This window comes from Herpailurus yagouaroundi, unplaced genomic scaffold, assembly GCF_014898765.1.
Source record: "Herpailurus yagouaroundi ecotype Mexico unplaced genomic scaffold, PumYag 194, whole genome shotgun sequence".
NCBI classification, from domain to species: Eukaryota; Metazoa; Chordata; class Mammalia; order Carnivora; family Felidae; genus Herpailurus; species Herpailurus yagouaroundi.
The window spans coordinates 270044-296084 of NW_024412425.1; the positions used below are offsets into that span (position 1 = coordinate 270044).

Here is a 26041-nt window from a genome sequence, read left to right on the forward strand (position 1 = left end):
CCCCCCCCTCCCCACCACTCCCTCCCCGGCGGCCGCGCGGGGGCGCGTGGGGCTGGGCGCGTAGCCAGAGGCGCGCAGGCTGGGCGCTAGACTCGCAGGGGGGAGGGGGCGCCCCGTCTGCCCCCGCCTCGCACCAACAAGTGAATGGGGCCCGCAGGGGAGCGGCGGGGAAGGGAACAGGTGGGGGCGGGCCGGTTTCCCCCTAGACAGGGCCGAATCCATAAAGAGGAAAGAGGAGTGGGGGCCACATTTGGGGAGGCCGGTACAGGCCGATTCTCCGCCCTAGACCCAGAGAAAGAGGCTTCATCTGGATAGGGGGCTGTCATGGCACATCTGGGCAGCCAGGTGGCACATCTGGGGGAGAGGAGAAGGGTCGGTGCACCTGGGCACATGAAAGAATTGAGGGTCTGGATGGTGGGCAGGACGCTGGGGGGCACGTTTGGGGATGCAGCCACATCTGGCCAGCACCCCACACCTGGTAGGAGAAGTCAGAATGGATAAGAAAGAGCAAACGGTGGATTGAGGCCGTGGGCGGGGGTCCTCACATCTGGCTGGATGCCCACATCTGGAAGACTTTAGGGAGAAGGGGACACATCTGGGCTGAAGGCCACAACAGGAGGGGGACTTTAGAGGGTGGTTGTGCTAGCCCAGGGGCCGAGAGCTGGAGTGGGAGGAGGGCAGGGGGAGGGTCGTGGAAGTAGGGGGGAGGCCTTTGGCTCCCAGCCGCCCCGCAATTTTGGGCATTCGGTGACCGGGCAGGCGCCAACCCGCACAATCGCTTTTGTTGTCTGGGCTAGTTGGGCTGCGCTCTCTGCCGGGACAGCGCCCCCCTCTTCGGCCGCAGGGAGCCCGGACGCCTGGCTTCCCGGCCCCACCCCCGCGGGTCAGCGCCTCTGGCCGGCGTCTGGTCCTGGCCCGGGCTCACCTCGCACGGCCGGACGCCAGGGTCCCTAGAGGGTCCGTGTCCTGGGGGGCTGAGCTACAACGGGGGGCAGCTAGGCGGCGGCTGGACCGTGGGAACCAGACGGCTTTATCTGGCCCGGAACCCACCCCCCTGTCCCCCGGCAGAGGAAGGGCGGATGTTCTTACCCCGGGTCTGGCCGGCAGGGGCGCGCTGTGGGGGCCTCCTTCTCAGCAGTGCCCGGCCCCCTGGCCCACGGGGCCGCCTTCGTCTCAACAGAGCTCGGGCCTCCTGAAGCCTGGATAGAAGAGGGCAGAGGCGCTGTCAACGCGGTTAGACTGACACCCCCTTTCCCCACGACCCAACCCTAGCTGGAAGGGGCCTTTCGAGCCGCGAGATCTCCCAGTAACAGCTCTGCCCACCCCCCACCCCTATCCCTTTCCGGGGACCAGACCTTGTACGTTCTTCACAGGCTTGGGGAGAAACACAGATGAGGAAGGGAGAGAAAGAGAGCAAAGAAGACAGAGGCAGAGGCAGAAAGAGAGAGTTGCAGAGAGACAGAGAGGGCAAGGGACAGGTAATGAGAGAAACAGAAAGAGACAGAGATGGAAAGAGCAAATACAGAGAGAGGGACATGGGGACAGGGGCAGAGAGATGGAGACTGAAAGACACAGAGACTTCTTCGATAGGCAGGAAAAGGAGAAATAGAAGCAGAGATCCAAGTCGCCAGGGAGAGGCAGAGAGAGAGACCAAAGGAAAAGAGATGCAGGGAGCAGAAAGAAACGTGTGCCGGGAATGGTGGCTGGTGGCGGGGAGCCGGGAGCTCCTGAGCATCTGGTAGGGGAGGGATTGCACACTCACGTCAGTGGCTGCCAGTTGAGGGACACCTGTCTCTTGCTCGCGCTGGGGCTGGGGCTCGGCAGCACCTGGGGCACTGGGGTCAGGCACTGCTGAGGGCCTGCACACTTTTCAGGCGGGCAGCTCTGGACCCTGCAGGAGGCTTTGGAGACAGCCAGGGACTTAGTGGAGAAGGAAGGGACCAAGTCTTTCCACCAAGTGCATCCAGCATTCCGGCTGGGATGAAAGGTGGGGAAGGGAGTGGCTGACACCTCTGCTCTTACCCCCTTTCGCTCCCTGCCTACACCCCACCTAGAAGAACCCACCTCTGACGCAGCGACTTCTCTTGGGCGACTGGCCTGGGCAGCACCGACAAGCAGCCACGCTGTAAACAGGGGTGGAAGTCACTCAGACCCCTAACCCTCTCAAACTGCCCAAAGAGGGCAACGGTGGGTAGGGGAGGGAAAGTCAAGAGAAGACTTAAGAGCAACTCGAAATAGATGTTTAATCAATTTGTGGCGCTGCGCTGGATGCCTGCTTCCCCATCTGCACAGTGGGAGGCAAAATGGCTTAGATTCTCTGCGCATGAAAGTCGCAGCAACCCTACTTTAATTTGTTTTCTCAAGTGCTTAGTGGTAAAGTCTTCTTGGTAAGGGCATTTTAAAGCCTTAATTTTTAAGTTTTTTTTTTTTTTTAAATGACGCAAAGTGGATCTTTAAGTTCACTGCCAAGCCCGTACTGCCTGGGAATCTAGAACCCCGCCCTCCCGCACATCTCTGTCCTTGACTCAGCCATCATTCCGAGCATGGCCAGCAGGTGGCGCCACTTCCACAGGCGTCAGCGGCTGGGGAGGGAGGTCCTCTTTTTGACTGTGGGTCCAGCGGGGTGCTGAGGAGGAGGAGGAGGGGGATACAGAAAGAGCCACAGCCCAGAACTGGGAATCCCAAGGTCCGAGTTCTAGACCGTTCCTGCGCTTCCACGCGCTGTGTCCTGGAGCCGGCATCTCCTTGTCTTTGGGCCTCAGTTTCCCGCCTGACCAGGAGGAAGGAGTTCTTTGAGAAATCCCCCGCTCAGTGGGTCTCAGATTCTGAGTAGCGGAGTCCTCAGCTCCAGCGCAAGTGCGTCGCAACCAAGGGGCCCCCCAGACAAATCCATTATCCCCAGGCTAAGGGGGACGAGGGACGAGGACGCGCGCTCTGGCCCCGAGAGAAGGGCAGTGGGGAGATGCTGTGAAGGGGACGTCGGGCTCAATGACTCTTTCCAGACGGGTGGGGCTCAGTGGGGAAGGAGGCCGCCCGAATGGGAGCCTCCGGGACCCCAGATCTTGCTGTTATCCCTCCCGCCTTTTCTCTGCGTTAACCCCTTCCCGGCCCCGCCCCCGGCGCGGCTCGGGTTACTAAACGCATTCGCAGAGACCGAGGCGGGAGCAGAGCCCGGGGCCTTTGTAACGGAGCGCTGGGCCGCAGGGCGGGGGGTGGGGGTACTAGGCAGACTGCTTCCTTCGATCCCGTCACCCGTAGACAGGAAGGGTGGCTATAACCCCCGCATCTATAGGAAGTTTTGGATCTTTTGCCGCGAAATCACTGGTACCTCATTCAAGCCCGGGGTCCTCTTTCTAGGAAACAAGAGCATCCCCAACCCTCAGGAAATCTGAGGAACCCCGTCCGCACAACCCCTTGCAAGCCCCTCCGCCATCAGGCTCGAAGTCCACGTCTTCCTAAGTCACTAGGAAAACCCAAGGGTCCCTTTAATTAATCCAGTCGTTCCCAAACCCCAGAAAATCAGGACATCTCAACTCCACCATAGAATCCCTTCATAACCTCCCATGCTCCTCCTTAAGCGCCCAAGAAGCTTGGGGAACCCCATCCTAGCTGGGGGGCCCCACCCATCTATCATCTTAGGAAAACTCAAAGCCCTATTCCCATATAAACTGGGACCCTTCTCCGGAAAAAAAAAAACAAAAAAAACAAAAACAAAACAACAACAACAACAACAAAAAAACACAAAAAACAAAAAACAAAAAACCCTGGAATTCCCCGGGGCTACATCCATCTATCACACCGGCGGGGACTCCCTCGCCTCAAAATCTCAGTACTCCCCGGATTCTAACCCCTGCAAAGTAGAGGGCCCTAACAAATCCAAGAGCTCTGGCTCTTTCATCTCTACCCTGAAGCACTGGGTTCGTATTCCCCTAAATCCGCAAGTCCTGGTCCTCACGGACCACCAGACTTATTGGATGGAGGGGGCACAAGGAAGAAGGGGCCGCAGCGGGGCTTACCCGGCCTGGCGGCCCGGGATCCCCGCAACCTCGACGGCCTCGCTGGGGCTGGGGCTGGTGGCGGAGGCGGCGGCTGCGAAGAGTGGCAGCAGCAGCACCAGCAGGAGGGGGCGGCGGCCGCTGGGGCCAGGCCGCCGCATCGTGTCCGGCGTGGAGTCCCGCTCCAGGCGGGCCGTCTGTCCAGCGGGTCCGGCTTGGCGCGGCCCCGCCCCCCGCCCCCGCCCGAGGCCGACTCATTTTCTCCACAGTCTTAGCCGCGGCTGCGAACTTCCCGCCAATCAGAGCCCGGTGCCGCCAGGGGGCGCTGTCCGCGCGGCCAATCGGAAGGCGGCAGGGGAGGGGCTAGCGGGACAGGTGCCGGGCGGGGGGCGCTGGGGCCTGGAGTTCTCAGTGCTGGAGGCGAAATCGGGAGTCGGGTACCAACTTGTGAAGGAGAGCCCAAGAGCGGAGGTGCTGGGACCCCCCCCCTCCCCAGCACGGTTGGGAGGGACGCATAGGCAGTGGGCAGTCCCTTAAATTAGACTCAGGCCTCATCCTTCGCTCACAGTAGTGGGAGAATTTGATCAGAATTTGCTCCCTGACTGGTGTAAACGCTGGAAGCCCCCATAGGTGTCCACTTCTCACAGTAGAGGCTCAGGATTCTGGGTGGAGGGTAGTGCTAATCCTGCAGTAGGCCCCAGGTCCGACCGCTGTGTGGCCCCAGGCCCACCCTGCACCTTCCCAGAGGGTTTCACCTTCTCAAGGCCCTGTGCTGCTGGGGTTCCGGGTCCAACAAGCAGAATCTTGTTCCTCGGAAGGTTGTAGCCTCTGTCCATCACAGGACCGAGACTCTGCCCCTGACCCACAGACTTGGCTTCCAAGGGGCTCCTAGAGAACTGTTCTCCTTACACCCCTCTCCGCAGCTGCCCCTAGGGGCTACCAGACTCCCCTTCCCTATCCTGAACCTTTAAAGATTCCCAACAGCACCCCTCCCACTGCCAGAATTACAGACTCTCTCTTTAGAGAATTCTAGTCCCCTCCCTTTCTGGGGACCCCAAGCCTCAGAGGGCCTTAGGCCCTATCTGCACTCTCTTTAGGGAGGTCCAGGCTCCAAGCTTTGCTTATGGTTTCCCATCTCGGTAGGTCACAAGCCCAGCCCCTTTACTTCATTTTAAACTCAAGGCCCCCCCCTTTCCCCCCCCCCTCGAAATTTGCCCCGCCTCTCTTCTCCCAAAGGCACCGCGCCCTGAGTACCCCGGCTCCCTACTTGCCCCCTTCCCGTCTGAATTTAAGGCCACTGCCCTTCCCATAGCGAATTCCGGTGCAGCCCCATGCTTGGGATCCCAAGCCCCACCCCTTTCATATTTGCCCCGCCTCCGAGGTTCCAGGCCCCATCCCTCCAGGCGGTTTTTGAGCCTTTTAGTTTCCAGTTCTGGATCGCTAGCTCCGCCCCCAGTGGATCACAGGCTCCACCCACACAGGATACTAGGCCACCTTCCCTGATCAGAGGGCCCACCCTAGGCTGAGAACATCAACCGATCCAGCTTTGTCCTCATCCCCCATTCCTGCTCCTTCCAGTGGAGGGGCGACCCTTTCACCCTCCCCTGTTACAGTGAGCACCGGGTAACTCACATAGCCCCGCTCACACTGTTACTGCCACCTACAGCAATCCACACCTCCATCCCACACGGACACCCAGAAATCCAGGCCCACCCACCATCCAGGGGCACGCAGCCCCTTAGAGCAGTAACGATGACACTCAGGGACATTCGTGGGCTGTCTTAGCATGATGAGGGAGTGCCTGGCTGCCCACTGAATGTGTTCCGTGTCCCTGTTTTGGGGAAGCCCCCACAATCCCTGTTAACATGGCCCTGCAGGACAGCATGTCCTGGCCCCCCATGCCCCCCCTCCGTTGCCCTCCTCCTCACCTCCTACCCTATGGCTGGAGCATTTGCTGGGGGCGCTGCTGAAATTTCTCCCTTCTGCCTGGGATCCGGGGCATCTTCAATGCTCGTTGCTAGGCAACAGCCTCTGGCTCACCACTACAACTTCCGGGGATGGCGTTGGCTTCCCATCCCCCCTGAATTTGGAGTCCCCGGCTCCCAATCCTTCCCCATCAGTGCCATTATCTCCCGGGGTCGTTTCTATGTCATGCCTTGGATCCTGATCTGATCTCAACCCTTCAGAATCCCTGAGTTCTGGTGCTGTGGCATTCCAGAAGCTTCCTCCCATCGTGTGCTCACACGCTGGGTTTTATCCCTGGTATTAACAGACAGACAAATCTCTTTAGTGTTCCAGATTTTCTTACATTTTCTCTCTCAGTTCTAGAATCACCAGCAATCCAGAAACACAACGTGTTCCAGATTCCCTGGCAAGGAAAAACTATCTCAGTATTCTAGATCTGTGAGCATTATAAAACATCCCACATTCTAGATTCCCTGAATTCACAACCCCTCCTCCTATGTTCTAGACTTTCTAACATTAAAACATTCCCTAGGGTTCTGAATGCCTTGGCATGTAAAAATATTTCTAAAGTTTGAGGTTCACAGGTATTCCAAAACACTCCTGTTTTTGAATCATTCATCTCTGTTCATGTTCTAGATCCCCTGACAATCCAGAGGCCCTATTATGGGTTTCTTGGAATGCAAACAAACCCTCTAGCGATCCAGAAGAGCTGACATCCCAGAATACCCTATGCTCTAGATTTTCTAGTACTCCACATTGCTGTTTCCTATAATTCTCAGCATCTCCAAATCTCTGGCATGCAAGTGTAGAATCATAGGCATTCTACAACACTCCCCTGTTCTAGAACCATTGACTTCCAGGTCCTTTGGTCAAGCAACTTCTGTTGTGTGGATTCTCTGAAATGCAGGGCGGGGGGGATCCTAATATTGTTCATCTGCTAGCACTCTAGAATATCCCTGTGTTCTAGATTCCCTAACACTCTGGACCCTTCTCCACTATGTTACAGAAACTCTGGCATTCCAGAACTAATTTCCCTTTTCAAGGGAAATCAGCATATTCTAAAATCCTTGTTCCCAGTCTGCCCCACTTTCTTTCCTCTTCGTTGGCTCAAGGAAAAGATGCACAAATCTTTCCTGAGAAGTTGCCATGGGAACAGGTATTATTTGGGGGAAAATCTCAAGGATATTAAGCTAGAGTGAGCTGAACCTGTCCCTCATAACCTCTCTGGCATGGGCAGGAAAGGGATGTGGGAAAGGTGTTTGTGATGGCGATGCTTAGGGTACAAATGTTCAGGATGTGGCAATCACATAGCTGACATCTGTGTTTCTGTTGACCTGTGGCCAGTCGTCCTTGCTTGTGGTAACAGTACCCCGATTCACCTTTCAGGAACTCCTCCTCCAATCTGCCAACCTCCTGGCCTGTGAGGGCACATGACCCCTGGAACCGTGGAAGGCCTCCATCACACCGGCCATAGTGGCTGGTTCAGGGATGGCCGCCTGACTAAATTCAAGTCAATAAGAATCAGTCGTGTGATTTGTTGCTGTTGCTAGAAAAAAAACAAGTTGCTAAGGAGGTACCTGGAGTCATCTTGGCACCGAGAGGGGAAAACCTGAGTATGATGCATCCCAGAGGAGAGCAAAACCAAACAGATGGAAAGACGTTCTGGACGAGTATCTGAATCCCTGGATCCAACTATGCCTGAAGCCAGATGTAAACCATTACATTCCCCTTCTTTGCTTAAACCAAGAGAGACAGATGTTCCTAAATCTACAGCCACACATCTGGCTGGTCCTCACATCTCTCCCACCCTTTCCCTGGGGGTCCCCCCAAACCCTCTAAGAATGTCAGCAAGGTGTTGGCAGTGACAACTTTATTAGGGGAGGGCGACTTTGGCTCCAGAAAAGGTGGGGGGGGGGGGGGGGGGGGGGCCTAGTAACAACGACCATTCCAAGGAAGCCCTGGCCCTGAACCCAGGGCTCTGACAGGAAGCAGGGAGGCACCTGAGCCCTGCCACCCCACCCCACCCCGTCCCCCGCCCAGGACCTGGGTATCCAAAGGCACCATGGCAGCTGTGTTCAGAAGGAAGTCTCATTGAGCTTCACCTTGGGGGGTGCAAGGGGAGCCCCGAGACCCGTGGAGGGCCGAGGCGCTGGTGTCGGGGGCCGTCGGGACTCTGGCCCACTCCGCACCAGCTCCTGGCAGCGTTCCACGAAGCTGCCTCCCCCGCGGCGCCGGGCCTCAGCCTGGGGGGGGCTCAGGCTCCCAAGACGGCCAGACAGGGAGGCTGAGTGGAGACTGGCGGGCGGTGATGAGGGTCAGTGAGGGTCATCATGGGCAGGGAGGCAACTCCCCCCACCTCCCCCGCCCCTCCCCCATTGCACAGAAGGGAAAGTGGAGTTCAGTCTACCTGGTGAGAGAGGTGCGAGGGGAGGGGCTGGGGAGAGAGCTCCGAGAGGAAGCCAGTGGCGCCAGCTCACATTGCTCCAGCTGCTCCATCAGCTCTTCCTCGGTCAGCCCACCTGCTGGGGGGGCAAGACAGGGGCCACTGGGCAAGGGACAAAGGTCACACGCAAGGCTTGAGGTCAGGATAGGAGGAAAAACGCAGAGGTCAAAGGCTAGGGGTCAGAAGCTACGAGAGGGTGGAAAAGTGAGGGCAAGCTGGGGTTCAAAGGCAGAGGAAAGGGGTCAGAGGGCAAGAGCCTGGGGAGGGAGACTGGCAAAGGAGGTTGTGGACAGGGGCCGGCATGGAGGCCAGGTGTAGGGAGTACCAGGGGCCTGGCCGAGGCCGTCCATGGCGGTGGTCAGGTCCCACATGGCCAGGCTGCCATTGGCCTGGCCGGTGAGCAGGTAGCGCCGGGGCCGAGAGCCGAGCCGCCGGGAGCCCTCACACTCGAGCACCGTGAAGGCGGTGGTGGGGGAGCCGTCCACCGAGCGCACCGAGCACACCCTGAGATGGAAGGGAGAGGGGTCACCCTGGCCCCGGTCCCTCTCCTCACCTGTACACCCGTTCCCGGGCCACAGTCCCCACCATTATGGCTTTAGTCGCTGCCTCTCCAACCACCACCCCAGGCTTCTTTCCCCTTCCCCCATGTACTCTCGGGGTGCAGCGGCCTCTGGGATGGCTCCTGTCCAGCATCCCCCCACGTCCCCACGGGGATTCTCCCCCAAATCTGCTGCTCTCCCTGGTGGTTCCTGACTCAGAGAAGGCTTGTCATCCTGGGGGCCTCCCTCCCCTCCTATCACCAGCTTCCAACCCCCTGCCCCATCCCTTCAGCCTCCAGGGCCCCCTCCTCCCCTCCTGTCTGGCCCTGGTCAAGCCCTGCCGGCTCCTGTCCCCACCTGTCCCAGCCTCTTCCCTGGACTCTCGGACTCCTGTCCTACCTCCAGTCCAACCCCCATGGTGGTCACGGCTCCCCAGCAGCCCAGGCCAATCTCAGCTCCTCCGTGCCCCTCAGCAGCCTGTACGGAGGTCCGGCCCCCAGACCACGTGCACCTCACTGGCTGTCCATTCCCAGCCTTCACCCACGCTGTTCCTTCAGCCTGGCGCACCCCTGCCCCTCCGTTCTTCTGCTCATTGCTGTTTATCTCCAAGGTCCTCACGAAAACCCTCACAGGCCCCCTCCCCAGACTGGAGCAAGCACCTCCTCTGGGCTCCTACAGCTGCCCGTGCCCCTCCCCCTGTCCCCGGCACCCCCCACCTGTGCCTCCTGCCCCGATCCCGGGCTCTGACCACGCCGAGTGACCTGCGTGAGGTCCGGCACAGGCACCTGGGGCTTCCCCAGCCTCACCGCTACCCGCACACGTCACACCTTGAATTCCTCCAGCCCCCAAACCCAGGACCAGGCCTCGTGCCCCCTCCCAGCCTTTGCTCCTTCAGGAGTTCCTTGGCTAGGACCCCCTTTTGGCCTCCGTGACCCAGCTGGTGTCCTGCCCTCTCCCCTGACCACCCTCCCCATTCGATGGGACGGTCCTCACCGCTGGCCAGTGGATGAAAGACGCACAAAGAGCTGGCTGGCGGTTGGCACCACCTTCTGAATGAACACTTGCTGGTCGTCCCGCTCGCCGTAGGGGCCTGGGCCAGGATGGTGGGGGGAGTCAGGGCCAGCTGGGCTCCCTGGGACTCCAGACCCTAAGGCTCTGCCCCCTTGTCCCCATCCCCAGCTTTCTGGAATTGGGCGGGTTCAGAGAGGGCTGAGGGTCAGTCAGTGGAGCTCAGGGCTGTGGGGTGGGGGTCCCGGGTCAGGTGGCGGTCAGCAGGAATCAATGGGGTAACAGAATTCAACGGGGGTAGCTGGGAGTAAATGGAGATTGACAGGGGTCAGGTGGCAGCCAGGTCAGCTGGGTGGGTCAGGAGAGGTCTACAGGGGGTCAGGGAAGGAGCCAGTGGAGGCCAATGGGGGTCAGGCAGGGTGCATGGGATGGGGGACCAGGGGCTAGTAGGCACCAATGTCATTGCCAGCGCTGCAGCCACCATGCCCGTCGGCCGACTCCAGTGCCAGGATCTTGAAGGAAGCGAGTGGGGTGGAGCCGGGCTGGGTGGAAATCATGCCCCGGAAGCGAGTCACGGACCACGTGCGCACGTGGTTGTTGTCGGCACAGACTGAGGAGCACAGGGGCAACGGCCGGTCAGGCCAGCTGTCATCACCACGGCCCAACCTTCCCGAGCCCCAGGATGACCCTTTTCAAAGGTGTCAGGATTCGGGCCCCTCTGGATTCTTCCCTTTCAGAGAATTCGCTCTTCCCCAGAACTCCCAAATGGTCAAAAATCCTCTTGGTTCTTCCTCTAAAATTGTTCCAGAGCCTGATCTCATCTAACCCTGTCACTGTCCCCACCCTGGTCCTGTCCATGGCAGCAGCCTCCTCCCGGGACTCCTGCTCCTGTCCTGCCCCGACGCATACCCAGAGAGTCCCTGTGAATAACTGTGTCAGATCATGGCCCTCCTCTGCTCACAACCCTCTTTCCCATGATACCTACCCAGTCAAGGGCAAGGACAAAGTCATCTTCATGGCTTACAAGGTCCTACTATCTCCCTTGCCCACTCTGCTTCCTCAGACACATCTATCTTCTTCCTGGCTCAGAGCCCTTGCAATGCCTGTTCCCTCTGCTAGAATGTTTGTCCCCACCGAGCTGCACTGCTTATTTCCTTGGTTTCGCTCAAAGCCCCTTCCTCAGTGACCCCAACACTCTCAAGCCACTCACACAACTTTTGTTTTTATTCATGGTCTTCATCGTTGCCTGTTGGTGACTTATATTCTGATTTATTTATTTGTCATCTGCCTTCCCGCAGAACATCAGCTCCCTAAGGGCGGGCACTTGGCCTGTCTTGCCCATCACTGTATCCCCTGGGCCTGGCACACAGTAGGTGCTCAACCAATGTTTGCTGAATTGATGAATTTCTCACTCTTGCTTAGATGGGTCCCCTTACACTATTCTCTCACTTCTGCAATTACTGTTCCAGGTTAAAATTCCCTCCCCCCCCCGGAGGTCCCACCCCCTGGTTTCATGCTCCCCTCCGGGCCATCCTCCTGTGAGGAGATGGGCAGTTGGGGCAGCCCGGTGAGGCCCACCTGAGATGAGGTGCTTCTCCGAGAGCATGATCTTGGTGACGGGGCTGCGGTGCACGGTGAAGGTCTGGAAGAGCTGAGGCCCGGAGCCCACGGTCTCGGGGTGCTGCACAATGACCCGCACACCCCCTGAGCTGGTGCCATAGGCAATCTCGATCCAGTTCCCGCTGTCACCTGGTGAGGGGCCGAGGATGAAGACAGCGACAGGGTCACAGGGAGACAGAAACCACGGCAGAGAGAAAGAGAAGGACAGAGATAGAGTCAGAAAGCAAGGAGAGAGGGGCAGACAGAGATAATAAGGCAGTGAGATGTCAGAAAGGGAGAGACAGAGGGAGAGATCAGAGAAAGAGAGGAGCAGGGACAGAAAGTAAGGCCGAGAGAGACGGAGCTAATACGAGAGGGGACAGACAGAAAAATCGAGGGGCGCCTGGCTGGCTCAGCTGGTTAAGCATCTGACTTTGGCTCAGGTCATAATCTCACCGTCCTGGGATCAAGCCCCGCGTCTGGCTCTGCACCGACAGCTCAGAGCCTGGAGCCTGCAGCCTGCTTCAGATTCTGTGCCTCCCTCTCTCTGCTCCTCCCCAGAAATAAATAAATATTAAAAAAAATTTTTTTCTCTCTCCTTGTGCCCCTCTCCTGCTTGACTGCGTGCGCTCTTTCTCTCTCTAATAAATAATTTTCTAAGTAAACGATAATTAAAAAAAAAAACCTAGCCTAATTTTCTGCATTTAAAGCCAAGAAACCAAATCAAAAAAACTGTCCCCAAGTGAGAGAACTCGGTTTCGTCCACCGTAAAGCACGCACCCTCTTTGTTTTATGAGCGTGGAAGCATCATGTCCTCATTGCAGAGGTGGAAAAGAAACACAAAGACGAACTGCTCGTGGCCAAGTCTGCCCCTGGTTGGAGAGCCCTGCCACAGCTTACATACAAGCGGTGCCCGGTGTTTGTTGAATGACTAAGTGAGAGTTGAATCTTTTCTCCTCCCAGTAAATCTCACAGGGTCATGCTACACAGTGGTGGGGAGGCGGCTGTGGGCTGGGGCTGCTGGCAGCGGGGTTCGGGGGGGGGAGGGGAGATGGGGGGAGCCGGTCATAGCTTACTGGTCTTGGGGGTGAGGTAGACGCTGAGGGCCGTGACTCCGTCCTCTGCCGGGTCCCGGTAGAGCTCACTGACAAGGAGGTCGTTGTCCTTCATGCGCAGGGGAAACTTCTGCACATCTGGGGCGGGCGGGGGGAGCAGCGTGGGCTCGTTCAAGGTGCTCAGCCCCGCCCCCTGCCTTCCCGGGGAGGTTCTCGGGCACGCGGGGTACCAGCTGCTGCTCACCCACGTAGTAGATAGAGCCGTTGTCACAGCCCAGGAGGAGGAAGGAGCCCGCCGCGTCGTAGCTGGTGATGGGCTGCACCTCCTGGACCTGGGGGCAGGCAGGACCGGCTGTGGCGGGGAGGTCCTCCCTGCCTCCGCCTCCACGGCACCCCTCAGGGCGCTCCCCCCCCCCGCCCCCGCCCGCTTCTAGAACCTACCAGGGGTTTCTAGGCCCACTTTTCTCCAGCCTCACCGGCTCTAGTTCTACCTCCATCTGCATCTCTCTGTCTCTGGAAGTCTCTGGGTCAGCGCTTCTGCCTCTTGGCCTCTCTTTGACCCCATATTGCTGGCTTTTACTATTTATTTCTGTCTGTCTCTCTACATCCCTTCAGCACCACCACCTTCCAGTCCCGGCTTCACTCTGCCCACCCTTCCCTCTCTCCAACACCTGTTTCTGACTTCCTCTATTGCTTTTTGTCTGTCTCCCCCCCTCTTTCTCTCTCTCCTTTCTCTGCTTTTCTGTCTCTCTCTCCCAAACATACTTTACAGGAGAAAGCAATACTGTAGGTATATTTTTCTTTATGTTTTGCACATGGCTTGGGAGGGAACGACAGACGTGTGCACGTCTGTCTCCTACGGCATCTTCACTCACCTGCTCCCCCATCCAGTGCCTGGAGAACCCGCTCTCCTCCTTTGCAAACCCACCATCTTCCCTGTCAGCTCAGCGGCCCCTCTTCCAGAAAGGCCTCCCTGACTCCTCCTCCTTAGGCCTTTATCACCCCGGCACCCCCACCAGGATCTGGCCCGCTGCTGGGTTCTCCGGCTGTCTCCAGTTGGGCTGGGGCAGGAAGGAACCCTTCCCCGGGTCCGTGCAGACTGGACACCTGGGAAAGAGGCAGCCAGGCCGGCCACCCCTCTGACCTGCCAGTGCTTGGTGACGGCGTTCCAAACCCCGATGCGCCCCGTGTGGCTCGTGGCGATGAGCTGGTTCCCAACGAAGAATAAGGCCTCCACGGGCACCCCCAGATGGAAGACTCCTGCAGAAGGCAAGGAGCACTCAGCCAGGACCCTGCTTCCTGGGGGAGAAGGAGGAGGACTGGGGGAGAAGCCAGTCGCTCAGTGGGCCAGGAAGAACTCCAAGGGCCAGCGGATTCGGTGGGGCCACAGAATCTTTATAGGCTAGAGGATTCCAGCAGGAATTACAGAGGATGACACAGGCCAGATTCCTGACAGGGTGTGGAACTCTAACATGGTTGCAGTTTTCAATAAGGCAAACCGACGGGCGCCTGGGTGGCTCCGTCGGTTGAGCGATCAACTTCGGCTCAGGTCATGATCTCACATTGTGAGTTCGAGGCCTGCATTGGGCTCTATGCTGACCGCTCAGATCCTGGAGCCTGCTTCGGATTCTGTCTCCCTCTCTCTCTGCCCCTCCCCCCCCTTCACACACTCTCTCTCTCTCTCTCAAAAATAAATTAAACATTAAAAAAAAAAATAAAGCAAACAGAGATGTCTAATGGGAACATAGACTCTAGCCGGCTCTGGGATTCCCCTGGCATGGAGGCCTAACAGGGCAGGGAATTCTCCCTGCCCCACCTCTCCACGTGGGTGGATTTTTGTACAAGCCAAGAAATTCGAACAGGATACGGAATTCTAAAGGGTTGGAGCATCTTAACAATGCAAAGAATCCCTATGGGTGTAAGAACTTACAGAGTGGGTTAACAGTCCAGAGAATTCCATCGGGGTGGAAGAGAATCCTAACAGACCACAGGGTGAAGCGTAATTCTTCTAAAGGGCAGAAGGTTCTGGAAAAGTCCCGGTGCCATACCTATCTCGGAGCCCCCGCCTTCTGCCTGCAGAGCCCACAGCAGGATCTCGCTGCCTGTAGCCGCTGCCACCATCTTATCATGTTCACCCAAAGCCCCACCGAGCACCCGGGCTGTGAGTGCCAGTCGCTCGATGGGCCAGTCCAGGCGGGGACTGGAAAACACCAGCTGCCAGCCAGAGGCTTCTTTTAGCCTGGAGGATTGGGGGATATCATCAACCCTCACCGCAAGCCCTCCCCATCAACAGGGCTTGAGCCTCTGGCCACCACCCTCCCTGAGCACCTATAGCAGACAAGAAACTGGGTATAGGCCACAGCGATCCAGTTGTGGTGTCCACACACCAGGCGCACAATCCCCGGCTCCTCTGGTGGCCCTTGGGGGGAAGAGCAGGGATCAGGGCAGGGTCGCAGGGACCCCACTGGCTGCCCCAGTCTCCCAGGAGACGGAAACATACCCGATGGGGAGGGAGGGGCCCTCTCATCCAGCACTCGGCCCAGCAGCCCTGCATTGCCCAGGTTGGGGGGCATCGTGTTGCTCCGTCGAACAGGGGCTGGGCGTCCCCCTGACTGCTGGGGCCCCACCAGGCTGTGCCGGTTCCGCCGCTTCACTGGGAACACTGTGGCGGGGAGAAGGAGCAGCCACGTAGCAAGCGCTTCAAATGCGCCAGAAGCCGACTTCCCCACACGTGGGGGCATAGTGTCCCGGCGAAAAGATTCTCGGTGGTGTGGGGACGTGGCACGAAAGGACACGGAAATCACCCAGCAAGTTACTGCCTTTTCTGTTCCTTTGAGCACATCACAAGGGCCGAATCAGTTTGGCGCTACCATAACAGGGCTATCTTTTCAGTATTTGCTAATCTTCTGTTTTAAGAAATGGAAGCCTAGGGGCGCCTGGGTGGCTCAGTCGGGTAAGCGGCCGACTGCACCTCAGGTCATGATCTCGCGGTCCGTGAGTTCGAGCCCCGCGTCGGGCTCTGGGCTGACAGCTCAGAGCCTGGAGCCTGTTTCGGATTCTGTGTCTCCCTCTCTCTGACCCTCCCCCGTTCATGCTCTGTCTCTGTCTGTCTCAAAAATAAATAAATGTTAAAAAAAAAAAAAAAGAAAGAAAAGAAATGGAAGCCTAGGGGCGCCTGGGTGACTCAGGTCATGATCTCACAGTCTGTCAGCGCAGAGCGCGCTTGGGATCTTCGGTGCTCACTCCCTCTGTCCCTCCCTGGCTCCCACTTGCGCTCTTCTCGCTCTCTCTCTCTAAAATAAATAAAACATTAAAAAAAGAAAAGAAAGAAATGGAAGCCAATTTCTTTGGCAGGCAGTAGCATCATAACTGTTATTTCAGGGTTTTGTTTTCACATTTACTTATTTATGGTATGAAGGCAGTGATAGAAAGCTTCTATTTATTTTTTTAAGTTTATTTATTTATTTTTTGAGAGACAGAGAGAGAGAGAGAGAGAGAGCACAAGTTGGGGAGGAACAGAGAGAGGGAGAGAGAAAGAATCCCAAGCAGGCTCTACACTGTCAGCACAGAGCCCAACGCGGGGTTCGAACTCACAAACCGCAAGATCATGACATAAGTCAAAGTCGGACACTCAACTGACTGAGCCACCCAGGTGCCCCTAAAGCTTCTACTTAAAATGACTTCTTTATGGGGTGCCTGGCTAGTTCAGTCGGAAGGGTATGCAACTCTTATTTTATATATGTTTATTTTAATTATTTTTGAGAGAGAGAGAGAGCAAGGAGAGGAGGGGCAGACAGAGAGGGGTACAGAGGATCCAAAGCAGGCTCCATGCTGACAGCAGCCAGCCTGATGTGGGGCTTGAACTCACAAACCATGAGATCATGACTTGAGTCAAAATCAAGAGCCGGATGCTTCACCGACTGAGCCACCCAAGGGCCCGGTGTAGGTGACTCTTGATCTCGGGGTTGTGAGTTTGAGCCCCATGCTGGGTTTCCAGTAACCACTGAGGCATATCTTCCATGGCCAGTGGGGTTGCTGATCTAAGGTCCCATGGAGATTATGGTCAATAATTCCCCTTAATATTTCCACCTCCGTGCAAAATGTTTTATTTTATTTCTTCTAAGCTTCCTCACAGGGAAATCAAATGTGGACTATAACCCCCATCAGGCTCCAGAACATACATCCTAGCCTCAGGGGACTAGCTGGCCCACTGCCTCACTGGAAGTGAGTTCCTACTTCCTTTCCAAACATCAGTCCAGCCTCTGATATAAGGCTAAAACTCCCATCATGTCTCAGGGCTCACAGCACAGGTAAGCACAGGGCTCACAGCAAGGGCTGTGACCTTATGGGAAATGTAGTCTTTAGTCCACCCTCCCTCCCCTCCATCCCTTAGCTGTGCCCACCTGGTGGAGGCAGGTAACCGTTGAAGAGAACGTTTCCACAGGAAGATCGGTCCAACTCCTCCCGCAGCTGCAGGCGTCGAACTGAAGCAGAATAACTCCATGCTGGGACTTGGGGGGTACTGAGGCAGATTCTAACCCCCTCACCAATCTCATTCTCCACCCCCATCCCCCAGATCCAGGACCAAATCCAGTGCTCTTGGCTCTAACCCAAACTTCTTTCAAGAGAGGGGAAAGGGAGCATCTTGAGAGCTGGGGCTTGTTTTCTATGCAATGAGGATGCTCATGGGGCCCCACTTACCCAGAGGAGTGAGCCCATAGAACTGGGCTTCGTGGAGGAGGCTGGAACCGTGGACACCCCTGGGTAGTAGAATTGACTAGGGGTCAGAGTCTGGGAAATGGGAGTGAGTGGAGAATTCTAAGGAGGAAGTTTTCAAAACTGTACAAAGAATCCCAAGAAGTAGCAACTTTTGACTGGATCAAGACTCTAAGGAGTGATGTTATATATCGGCAGTGAAAATGTGCGTGTGTGGTGTTTGGGGTAGATTCTAAGGACACGATTTAAATATGATCAAGGAGCTTAGGTGAACATTCTGAAGGGAAGAAGTTGAAGACAGTGGGGTCCCTTTATTCCCATGCAAACCTGGGGTCCAACTCTTTGGTGCGCAGGAAGTTGAGGATGGGGGCGAAGACGGTGGGGTCCCTGTCGATGAAGATCTGCGGGAAGGGGGGCAGAGGATGGATGGGACAAAACACAGGGCTGAGTGGGGCTCCTGTCCCTCCTCCTACCCGCTGCCCCGTTTCAGCTCTTGCCCTACTCACAGCTCCAGTCTCATCTTTCAGTGTAGAGATGCGTCCGCTGAGAAGACTGTAGGGAGGGGATGCAGAGTAGGTGTAAAGGGCAAGGGTGTGTGTGTGAAGGGGGTGGGGGGTGGGGAGGGTGAGTGGGGCATTAGGTTTTCCCATACTCTCTCGTCCTGCCCCCCACCACCCGACCCAAACTCTCTCTCCCGATCACCTGGAGAAGAAGGAGTCTGGGATCCAGGTGAGAGTCTGGCGAGAGGTACTGAACCTAAGCGGGGAAAGTGAGCGCACAGTAGGGGATGGAAGGATGGAAGGAGGGAAGGAATGTAGCTCCTTACCCCACCGCCATCCCGGGCGCCTGTCCGAGCACTCGCGCTTTCAGCAGGGGGCGGAGCAATCCTTGATGGACAGGGATTCCCCCAGAGAGAGGCGGTACTCCCACCCCGTTACCGGTCCCCGAGGTGGGGGCCTCAGGAATCTCCTACACTCACCTCTTGCCTCCCACGTTCAGATGAATCACCTCCCCCGGAGGCCCCCGACTCGGGACCCCTTCTGCTGCAGGTGCCGCGGCTGCCATGGCCCCCGGGCGAGCCGGCCGGCCAGCACCCGCTTCCGGGTCTTACACTCGGGTCCCGCCCCCCGCTGCCTGCTCATTGGCCTGGAGACTCCCAGAGCCACGGGCGATTGGACACAGCGCTCACCCGTCGCAGTTAAATTCTCCGCCTCCTTAAAGGGACCCGCCTTTCCTGTGCTGGACGGGGCGCACCGCAAGGCTGTTTTGGGGAAGTTTAGTTACAAGGGCTAGCAAAACATTCCTCTAGGAATGGTTCTCATTTTAAGAATGGAATCTAGGTGCTTCGTCGGGGACGTGTGTTTAGGCCCCGAAGTTAGTTCACATCAGGGGGACATCTAAATGTTCTCTGCAGCCACAGTCTCTCCCCGCGCCACCCTCCATTCCCCTCCTCCCGCACCCCCTCTCAGGCGCAGCCCAGGAAACGCGAACAAACCAGCATAGACCGTCAAAGCCAAAGTATTTATTATAGGTACATACAGTGTGCGCCTGCCACACCGCCCCACACCCCTGGGCCCCAGCGGCTCCTCCAGGTGGCTATGGGGGCTGCCCACAACCCGGTTCCCCCACTCCCTAGGGAGGTGCTTCTGCCAGAAGCATGCAGGGGGGAGGGCTTCCCCTCGCCCCTCCCCTCACGTAGCGGCATTTACAGCTGGAGGGGGGAGGAGAGAGGAAGACAGTTTTGAGCTTTGACGCCCCTCCCATTAAAAGCCTTCGCGGATGCGGGGCGGGGGAGGAGGAGGTCGACGTTTTGCAAAAATAAACTAAGTCAGGAATTAACCGCATGGCTCTGAGACGGCGGAGTGCAGGGGCTAAGGCCCCTGCACTCCTCCTTCCCAGACAGAGATCAAGGCAGCATTGGAAGTGAGGTAAAGGCGGGGAGGAGACGTCCCCTCCCCACCCCCTAGCACCCTGGATGGTCCAGGGGACCTCACCAGCGGCCCCATGCCCATCCCTAGGGCGGAGAGGGGGGCAGGAATTATCGCCCCTACCACCCCAGCTTCTTGGGGCAGGATCTGGGGATCGGGGCAGGGGGCTTGGCTCAACTGGCCCCTTACCCGCCCCTCCCAACTCAGTTATTGCATAAAAATAATGGAGCCCCAGCACCTGGGGTGGGGTGGCGAGCAGGAAGGGGCCGAGATATGGCTATAGGGGCAGCAGTCCCCCCACCACTTCCTGGAGTGCAGAAGTCCCCTCCTTTCCAGTGCCCATCTTGGCGCGTCCGCAGTGTTGGTGGAACTAGGGGCTCCCGCCCCTGCGGAAGAGAAAGTGTCTTTGTGCCCACAGTGCGGAGAGAAGGGGCGGGGAGGGGTCAGGCCCAGGGGGTGGGAAGTCACTTCCGGCGCCCGCTGGCCCTGCGCTCCCCTGCCTCCCGCTTGGGGTTGCCCTCATCCGTGGAGGACGTGGTAGGTAGTGTCTGCCCCCAGCGGGCGATCTCGGCGTGTTCTCCCACTGAAGCGGCCACAGCCTCCAGCCAGCCGTTCATCTCCTCCTGGGGGAGAGAGACAGGGCACAGAGTCCGGATTTGGAAGAAAGCAGACTGAGTAATAGATGAGCCTGGAATCGGACTGCCCTCTGAACTTCCGTTTTCCAGTCTATTAAATGGGGGTGATAACGATAATGCAAACCGTCGCATAGCACTTCAAGATGTGCCAGGCTCTGTTGTAAGTGCTTCTGTGGATTAACTCACTTAATCCTATGCAATACGATTATATCTAACACCCACTATAGAGATAAACAACACAAACAATAACATCAGCGACATTTATAGAGCACTGACCTTTACCAGGCCATGTAAGTACTCTGTATGTATCAACTTAGTTCTCATAAGAACTCTAGAATGGAAAACTGTTTTCATCTCCATGTTAAAAGTAAATTGGCAGGGAGAGAATACAGGCCTACCCCAGAGCCTCTGGTAAGAATGAATGAGATGATGAGCATTATTTTCAACATCTCTTTAAACCACCTCCATGCCCGCTCCTCCCCTGACCTCTCCCCTTAGCCTCAGTCCCATTGTTCACTCTCTTCCACCCCCTCCTCCCCTCCCCACAGTCCGGCTGGGGGCCAGCCTTGTGCCCTCACATGTGGGTGCCTGTCCTGGTTGCCTCCTGGGCTCCACACCTCCTCTGTCCCTCTCCCCAGTCTACCCTGCACATTGTTGCCAAAGGATCTTTCTTAGACATCACTGTAACCTCTACCCCCCCCAATCTTGTTCAAACTCTGCCGTGGCTTCCCAATGCCCTTAGGACAAACTCCAACCCCCTCCAAATGGCCCACAATGCTCTGTGAGATCCAACCCCTGGGAACCTTTCTGGGATCCTTCCTCCTTGAACCCTCCACCAGCTCAGTTAATGCTTTGTATTTCTGCACCTCTGGTTCTTCTCTGCCTGTATCATCCCATTTTTTCACTAACTCCCATCTTTTATCTTTCCAGTGGTGCTTCAGGGGCCAAGGCAAGGAGGTTGGACTTTGTCCTGGGGCTTCCAGGCAGCCCTCCAGGTCCCTGCCTCCCCTCCCCCCCTCCTTAGGTTAGGAACTTCCTCTGGGCTCTCACTGTCAATAGGCTTTCCCATCATAGCCTGGTGACTCTGGCTTGTGTTTCTGGCTCACAGTTGCATCACTCTGGGCCAGAAACCAGCCAGCCAGGTTGCTCCTGAGGTCCAGAGAGGGGAGAGAAAGGACCAGATCTCACCTCATCTTTAGCCTGGAGCAAAAACTCGCTGCCATCCTGGGTCCTGTAGGAAGGGGACACAGAACTTGGGGAATCTGGGGCAGGGGCCCGGCCCACCCATCCGCCAACTATCCTCCAGGGAAGCAGGGTATTGCTGGGGGGAGGAGGGGAGTCGGGCCTTGGATCCCTCCCCCTTGCCCATTGGGGGGCTCACTGGAGCTTGAAGACGTGCTTCTTTTTCTTGTAGTCACTAGCCACCTCGCTGGTGGCCTTGTGCAGGCTGAGCAGTGGCTCCCCGCCGTGTGTGCCCCCAGACGCCGGACCCTTGGCGTCCTTGTAGAAGCCCAGCTCCCCCTTGCTGAGAACGCAGTACAGGCTCACCCAAGACCTGGGGTGACGATATGGGGCTCAAGGCAGAGTCACAGCACTCTGCCTGGGAACTCTTCATTAATACCTTTCATGGCTGAAAACACCTGAGCCTTCCTTCTTCTTGGGCCTTTGCCTTAGCTGGGCCATGTGTCTGGGGTGCTCTTCCTTATGGATGTTCCTGAGCTGAGGGGAGACTCTAAGACTCTCAGTTCCAAGCCTTATGCTGACCCCTGCTGGGCCTGCCCTTCCATATCCCCTCCCATACTGAATTTCCTGAAGGCAAGACTTAAGCTGTCTTCGCCATAAGCCTTTGCTTGGGCGTGTTCCTTGCCGACTCCTTCACCCACCATGGAATCCCCTGAAAGGAGATCTCTGCGTCTTGTGTCTGGTATGAGAAATGCCTATCTCCTATTCGGCCAAAGCCTCAAAGGAGAAGGAAGTCTCTTGAGTGAAATACACAGATGGTGCCCCTTTATTCCCACCTTGGCCTCACTACGAGGAAAAAAGACTGCCTCAAGGCAAAACCTCAACCTGTTTTGCCCTTTTCACATCTTGGGTCTAGGCCTCACTCTGCTCGCTGGCCACCTCTCCCCAGATTCTGCCTCACAGTTGGACAAAAAAAGGGTTGGACAAACATGAGCTGAACTCCAAGAGTAAGTCGCTATTTAGACATCTGCATGTGCCCCCTACCTCAGACCTCAGAGCTTGGGCTCTGTCCCTTTTCAGACCTCTCCATCCACCCCGGGAACAATTTGAAACTTCGAGGATGGATCCACCCCATTCATTGAGAGGTTGGATGACCTCTCCAAGCTTCACCTTACAAACCACTGGAACCCTGTAGACTAGACCCCAAATCCAATTTGCCATTAGCTCTATAGTTAGCTCCTGAGTTGGTTGCTATGAGTTTGGGTGGCAATTTATTTACGTTTGGAATATTTTCTTCCTTTACGGTCCAGCTCCCCACCTAAGCTCCACCCCCTTGGCCACCGAACTAAACACTAAGTCCCGTTCCTCCAATTCAAAGATTCGAGTCCTTGGAGCCCCGCCCCTCTTCAGACCCCGCCTACCTCCGCCACCCGTAGGACTCCAGGAAGTTTAGTACCACCCCCAGGCCCATCTATTCATTTATTGGACACTCTGAGCTTGGGACCCGCCTTCCAAAACCCCGCCCACACGCTCACCGGTTGGACGACTTGCGGTTAGCGTCGAGCTCGCGCTTGCGCAGCAGGAAGCCCTCGTGCTGCACTGTGTGAGTGGGCGGTGGCGGAGGCGCGGGGGCGGAGCCGCCCTGGGCCGGGGCGGAGCGCGAGCGCCGGCTTCCCCCGCCCTCACCACCCTCTCTGGGCCGCGGCCGCCGTCGCGGCTTGGGCCGGTCCCGTGCCCGCGGCCGGTCCGGCCGAGGTGTCCGCTCGGGCGGCTCAAGCCCGTTGGGCAGGCGGCCTGGGGGAAGCTCACGAGGCTGAGGCAGCGACGGCTGTGTGGAGGGAGGGGGAAGAGGGGTGCTGTCCATCGGGGGGGTGTTGGAGCCATCTGCCTGGGGGACTCACGAGTCTGGGGGGTCCCATCTGTCTTGGAGGCGAGTATGGGAGGGCCTCAGGGCTGGAGACCCAACTTTTAGGGGCCCCATCGGTGTCGGGAGTGAGACTGTCAGGACTCCTGGGTTTGTAATCGCTCTCGATCTTAGGGAGGAAAGCGCTAGCCCTTTGGAGGTGGGTGTGCAGGCACGTTGATGTCCCGGCTGTCTGTAGGAGGAATCTGAGACTTCTGTGTGTGTGTGGCTGTCTGTGAGGATATGTGAACCCCCCACCGGGCTAGAGAAAGTCTAGGACAGATGTGGGAAGAGTGTGGAGTCTGCCTGTGTGTAGAGGGGAGTAGGAGTCTCCTTAGGTTGGTGGCCTTATCTTTCTTAAGGAGAGATTTTCAGTTTGTGGGAGGCATCTGGGGGCCCTTTCCATCACCCCGTGAGAATCTCTGCAGGGTTCAGATGGGGAGGGGGAGGCGGGAAGCAGGGCTAGGCATTGGTGTTTCTGACTCCTGCTGGGAGGAGAGGGTTCCCCATACCCCCACCCATCCTGAGGCTCAACTTACCCCAACAGGGAGCCCTGGGCCTGCTTCTTTCTCCTGCAGCTGCTCCACAATGTCAGCCAGGGTGGCCTTCCTGGGAGGGGGAGGCCGAAAGACCCAATGGAACTGGGGACGCCCTCTCCCAGGGACCAGCTTGGTTTTGGCTGGAGGAGCCTCCACCTCTTAGCCTGAGATGCCAGGCCCCTGTTCACTTCTTCAGCTACCTCTCTCAGATGCTTGCCTTGTACACCATAGGTACTTGGAACATGTCTGCTGGAGGACAGAACCTCTCCTTTGAGTTTTAGCCAGAGAAAAATCCAAACTGGTGCCTTCAAGCCTTTGGACATTATGCTGCCTTTTTTCCCCACCCACCCCCTGAGATCCCAAGCCCCTCAGACTTCTTTGGTCATTTTGGGTCATCACTATCCATTGTTTCCCCCGCTGGACTGGGATCTCCACCCAAACAGGGCTGAGGCTGGTATGGCCACTGCTCTCTCTAGCACATACCATATACAGAATGGGAACTCAGCAAACGTTCATGATATGCAAAATTAAAAAGGAGTCAAGAAGTCATTGTCTCCAAAACATATTTGACCAATGGTCTCTTCGTGGGGATACAGCTGATAAGATCAATCTGCCCATCATGCTCTGGTTAACACTGGACTCGGAAAGGCCTGGGTTCCAGTCCTGCTTCATCCAAACTGATCGACTTGCCCTCTCTGAGCCTCAGTTGCCCCATCCATAAAATGGAGATGACAGTGGCCCCCAGTTTAAATGGCGGAGAAAGACTGATGTGATGAAGCGTTAGAAGATGGTTTCACCATTAGCCCAGTAGAGAAACTGAGGTGCAGGGAGGACAAAATCCCTGCCTGGGCCACCTAGACAGGGGCCAGAACTCAGTAGCTAAGTCCTTTCCTCCAACAGAACTGCCACTGTGGGACCATGGGCACCTCTCCTCTCCTTCAGCCTGTTTGCACCTCTGCAAAATGGGTACCAGGGCAGTAAGCAGTTCTGAGCCCCAGCAGCCCTCCCCACGGGCCCGCGTGGCTCCAGGAGCTCTCCGTGTCCCCGCTCCCTCATTCCCTGGGCACCTGAGGGCCTCACCCCTTGGCCAGCTCTCCTCTGGTAGGCATCTCCTGTTCGCTGGACTCCTGTCTCTCCAACCGCCGCTCGCGTCGCTCGCGCCGCCGCTCCATCTGCTCATAGCGGCCCAGGGTGAGGCTGTGTGCCGCCTCGTGGTCCGCGGACTCCTGCCGCTCTGGCCGTCGCCTCCGCGCAGCCTCCTCGGGTTGATCGGCCGATTCCTGACGCTCCGGTCGCCGCCTCCTGGGCAGCTCCTCGGCGCGATCAGCTGACTCCTGGCGCTCAGGGCGCGGCCGGACCTGCTCCGCCGCCGCGAGGGCCCCGGGGGTCTCCGCCGCATCCTCGGGTGCGGCCGGCGGGGCTGGAGTCTCCACCCTCCCCGGGATCTCCGGCAGCCGGTCGATGCGCGGCTGGAGGCGCTCGGGCTTGAGCTCCTGGCGCACGTACCCCACCCGGGTCCGCACCTCTGCGGACAGTGTGTCCGAGGCCCGACGAGCCAGGGGCTCCAAGCCCCTGTCGTAGCCCCCTGGCCGCAGTAGGGGCGCTGCCTTGGCCGCCAGTTCCGTGGGGTCTCCAAAGAACTTGCGCCCCAGCAGGGGCGTCGGGGGCTGCTTGCTCTGTTCCGCCTTGAGTTTCTCTATCTGGGAACGGAGGGGCCAGGGTCAGGTAAAGGGGCGTGGGGGTGGGCGGTCTGGGAAGACGCCTCTGGGTTGTCTCCCACACCATGCAGTTTAATATTTTCTATTACTGACAAGGCAAGGTTGTGCAGGCCTGCGTCCATGTTTTCTCCCTGCCAGGAACTTAATTCCTTTCTTCCTTGGCAAACATCTAGTGTTAAGAGTCAGCTAAATAATCACTTTCTCTAGGTGACTTTCTGACCCTCACTGCCTCCTTCCTGAATGTCCCCTAACCCAGGGCATTGAAACAAGGGTCTCTCCTCATTCTTCAAGTCTCACTCAGAGAGGCCTCCCCCTACGCCAGGACAAGTGCTCCGGGCTCCCACAGCACCTTGTGTTTCTCCCTTCCCAACCCTGGCCTGTCACTGTCTGGTGACAGGTCTGTCCCCTTCCTCTCCCCCACCGGACTGGGAGCCCAGTGAGGGTCTGTCTCAGCCCTCACTCAACTCAGCACTGAGTACCAAGTTCCAGTCCCGGTATGTTTGTCTCATATAGATGGATGGGGATGGGGGGGTGGGCAGGATCTCGGGTGCTGACCGTGGTCAGGCGCCGCAGAGAGCTGAACCTTTCTTCCCAGGCTGCAGCCGCTTTGCGGAAGGCCTCGTGTCGCCGGATAAGCTGTTCCACCTCATCCACGCTGCTGCCCAGCTCCCGGCTCTGCAGGAGCGGCTCTTGGGCTGTCAGCCAGGCATCGGCCACCACTGCCTCCTGGGCAAATTGGTGCACTTCCAGCACTGAGGGGAGACATTGGGGGTGAGGGTGAAGGGTGCACCTGTGGACCCTTCACAGGGCACTGGC

General features: G+C 57.5%; 3 protein-coding genes across 5 annotated transcripts in view; all 3 read right to left on the reverse strand.

The window, feature by feature from the left end:
* LTBP4 (latent transforming growth factor beta binding protein 4) overlaps positions 1-4268 on the reverse strand; it is a 27753-nt gene extending 23485 nt beyond the window's left edge. Inside the window, exons 1-4 of one of the 2 annotated variants that reach the window (XM_040445824.1) lie at positions 4017-4268; positions 2065-2123; positions 1763-1891; positions 1090-1199 (exon numbers count right to left, since the gene is read on the reverse strand). In XM_040445824.1, coding sequence (XP_040301758.1) covers positions 1090-1199; positions 1763-1891; positions 2065-2123; positions 4017-4253 — 535 coding nt within the window. In that variant the 5' untranslated portion in view covers positions 4254-4268. Of the gene's footprint in view, positions 1-1089; positions 1200-1762; positions 1902-2064; positions 2124-4016 lie in introns of both variants that reach the window. The other variant, XM_040445825.1, reaches the window with a different exon arrangement.
* A 3545-nt stretch (positions 4269-7813) lies between these two features.
* SHKBP1 (SH3KBP1 binding protein 1) lies at positions 7814-18427 on the reverse strand. 2 transcript variants are annotated; one of them, XM_040445828.1, is made up of 18 exons: positions 18300-18427; positions 18023-18076; positions 17827-17872; positions 17648-17721; positions 17306-17364; positions 17008-17088; positions 15105-15266; positions 14933-15023; positions 14653-14843; positions 13749-13864; positions 12849-12936; positions 12626-12742; positions 11529-11699; positions 10405-10560; positions 9936-10032; positions 8729-8907; positions 8368-8479; positions 7814-8255 (listed from the first exon to the last, which is right to left on the reverse strand). In XM_040445828.1, the coding sequence occupies exons 1-18, from the start codon at positions 18383-18385 to the stop codon at positions 8036-8038; spliced, it is 2100 nt and encodes a 699-aa protein (XP_040301762.1). In that variant the 5' UTR covers positions 18386-18427; the 3' UTR covers positions 7814-8035. The 2 variants fall into 2 exon arrangements, with proteins under 2 accessions (XP_040301762.1, XP_040301761.1); XM_040445827.1 differs by having other exon boundaries at positions 8368-8482.
* A 395-nt stretch (positions 18428-18822) lies between these two features.
* The window catches only part of SPTBN4 (spectrin beta, non-erythrocytic 4), a 75747-nt gene continuing 68528 nt past the window's right edge, over positions 18823-26041 (reverse strand). Inside the window, exons 31-37 of the mRNA XM_040445792.1 lie at positions 25781-25977; positions 24588-25207; positions 23508-23577; positions 22601-22893; positions 21265-21438; positions 21072-21114; positions 18823-19871 (exon numbers count right to left, since the gene is read on the reverse strand). Of these exons, the coding sequence (XP_040301726.1) occupies positions 19713-19871; positions 21072-21114; positions 21265-21438; positions 22601-22893; positions 23508-23577; positions 24588-25207; positions 25781-25977 (1556 nt within the window). The 3' untranslated portion in view covers positions 18823-19712. The remainder of the gene's footprint in view (positions 19872-21071; positions 21115-21264; positions 21439-22600; positions 22894-23507; positions 23578-24587; positions 25208-25780; positions 25978-26041) is intronic.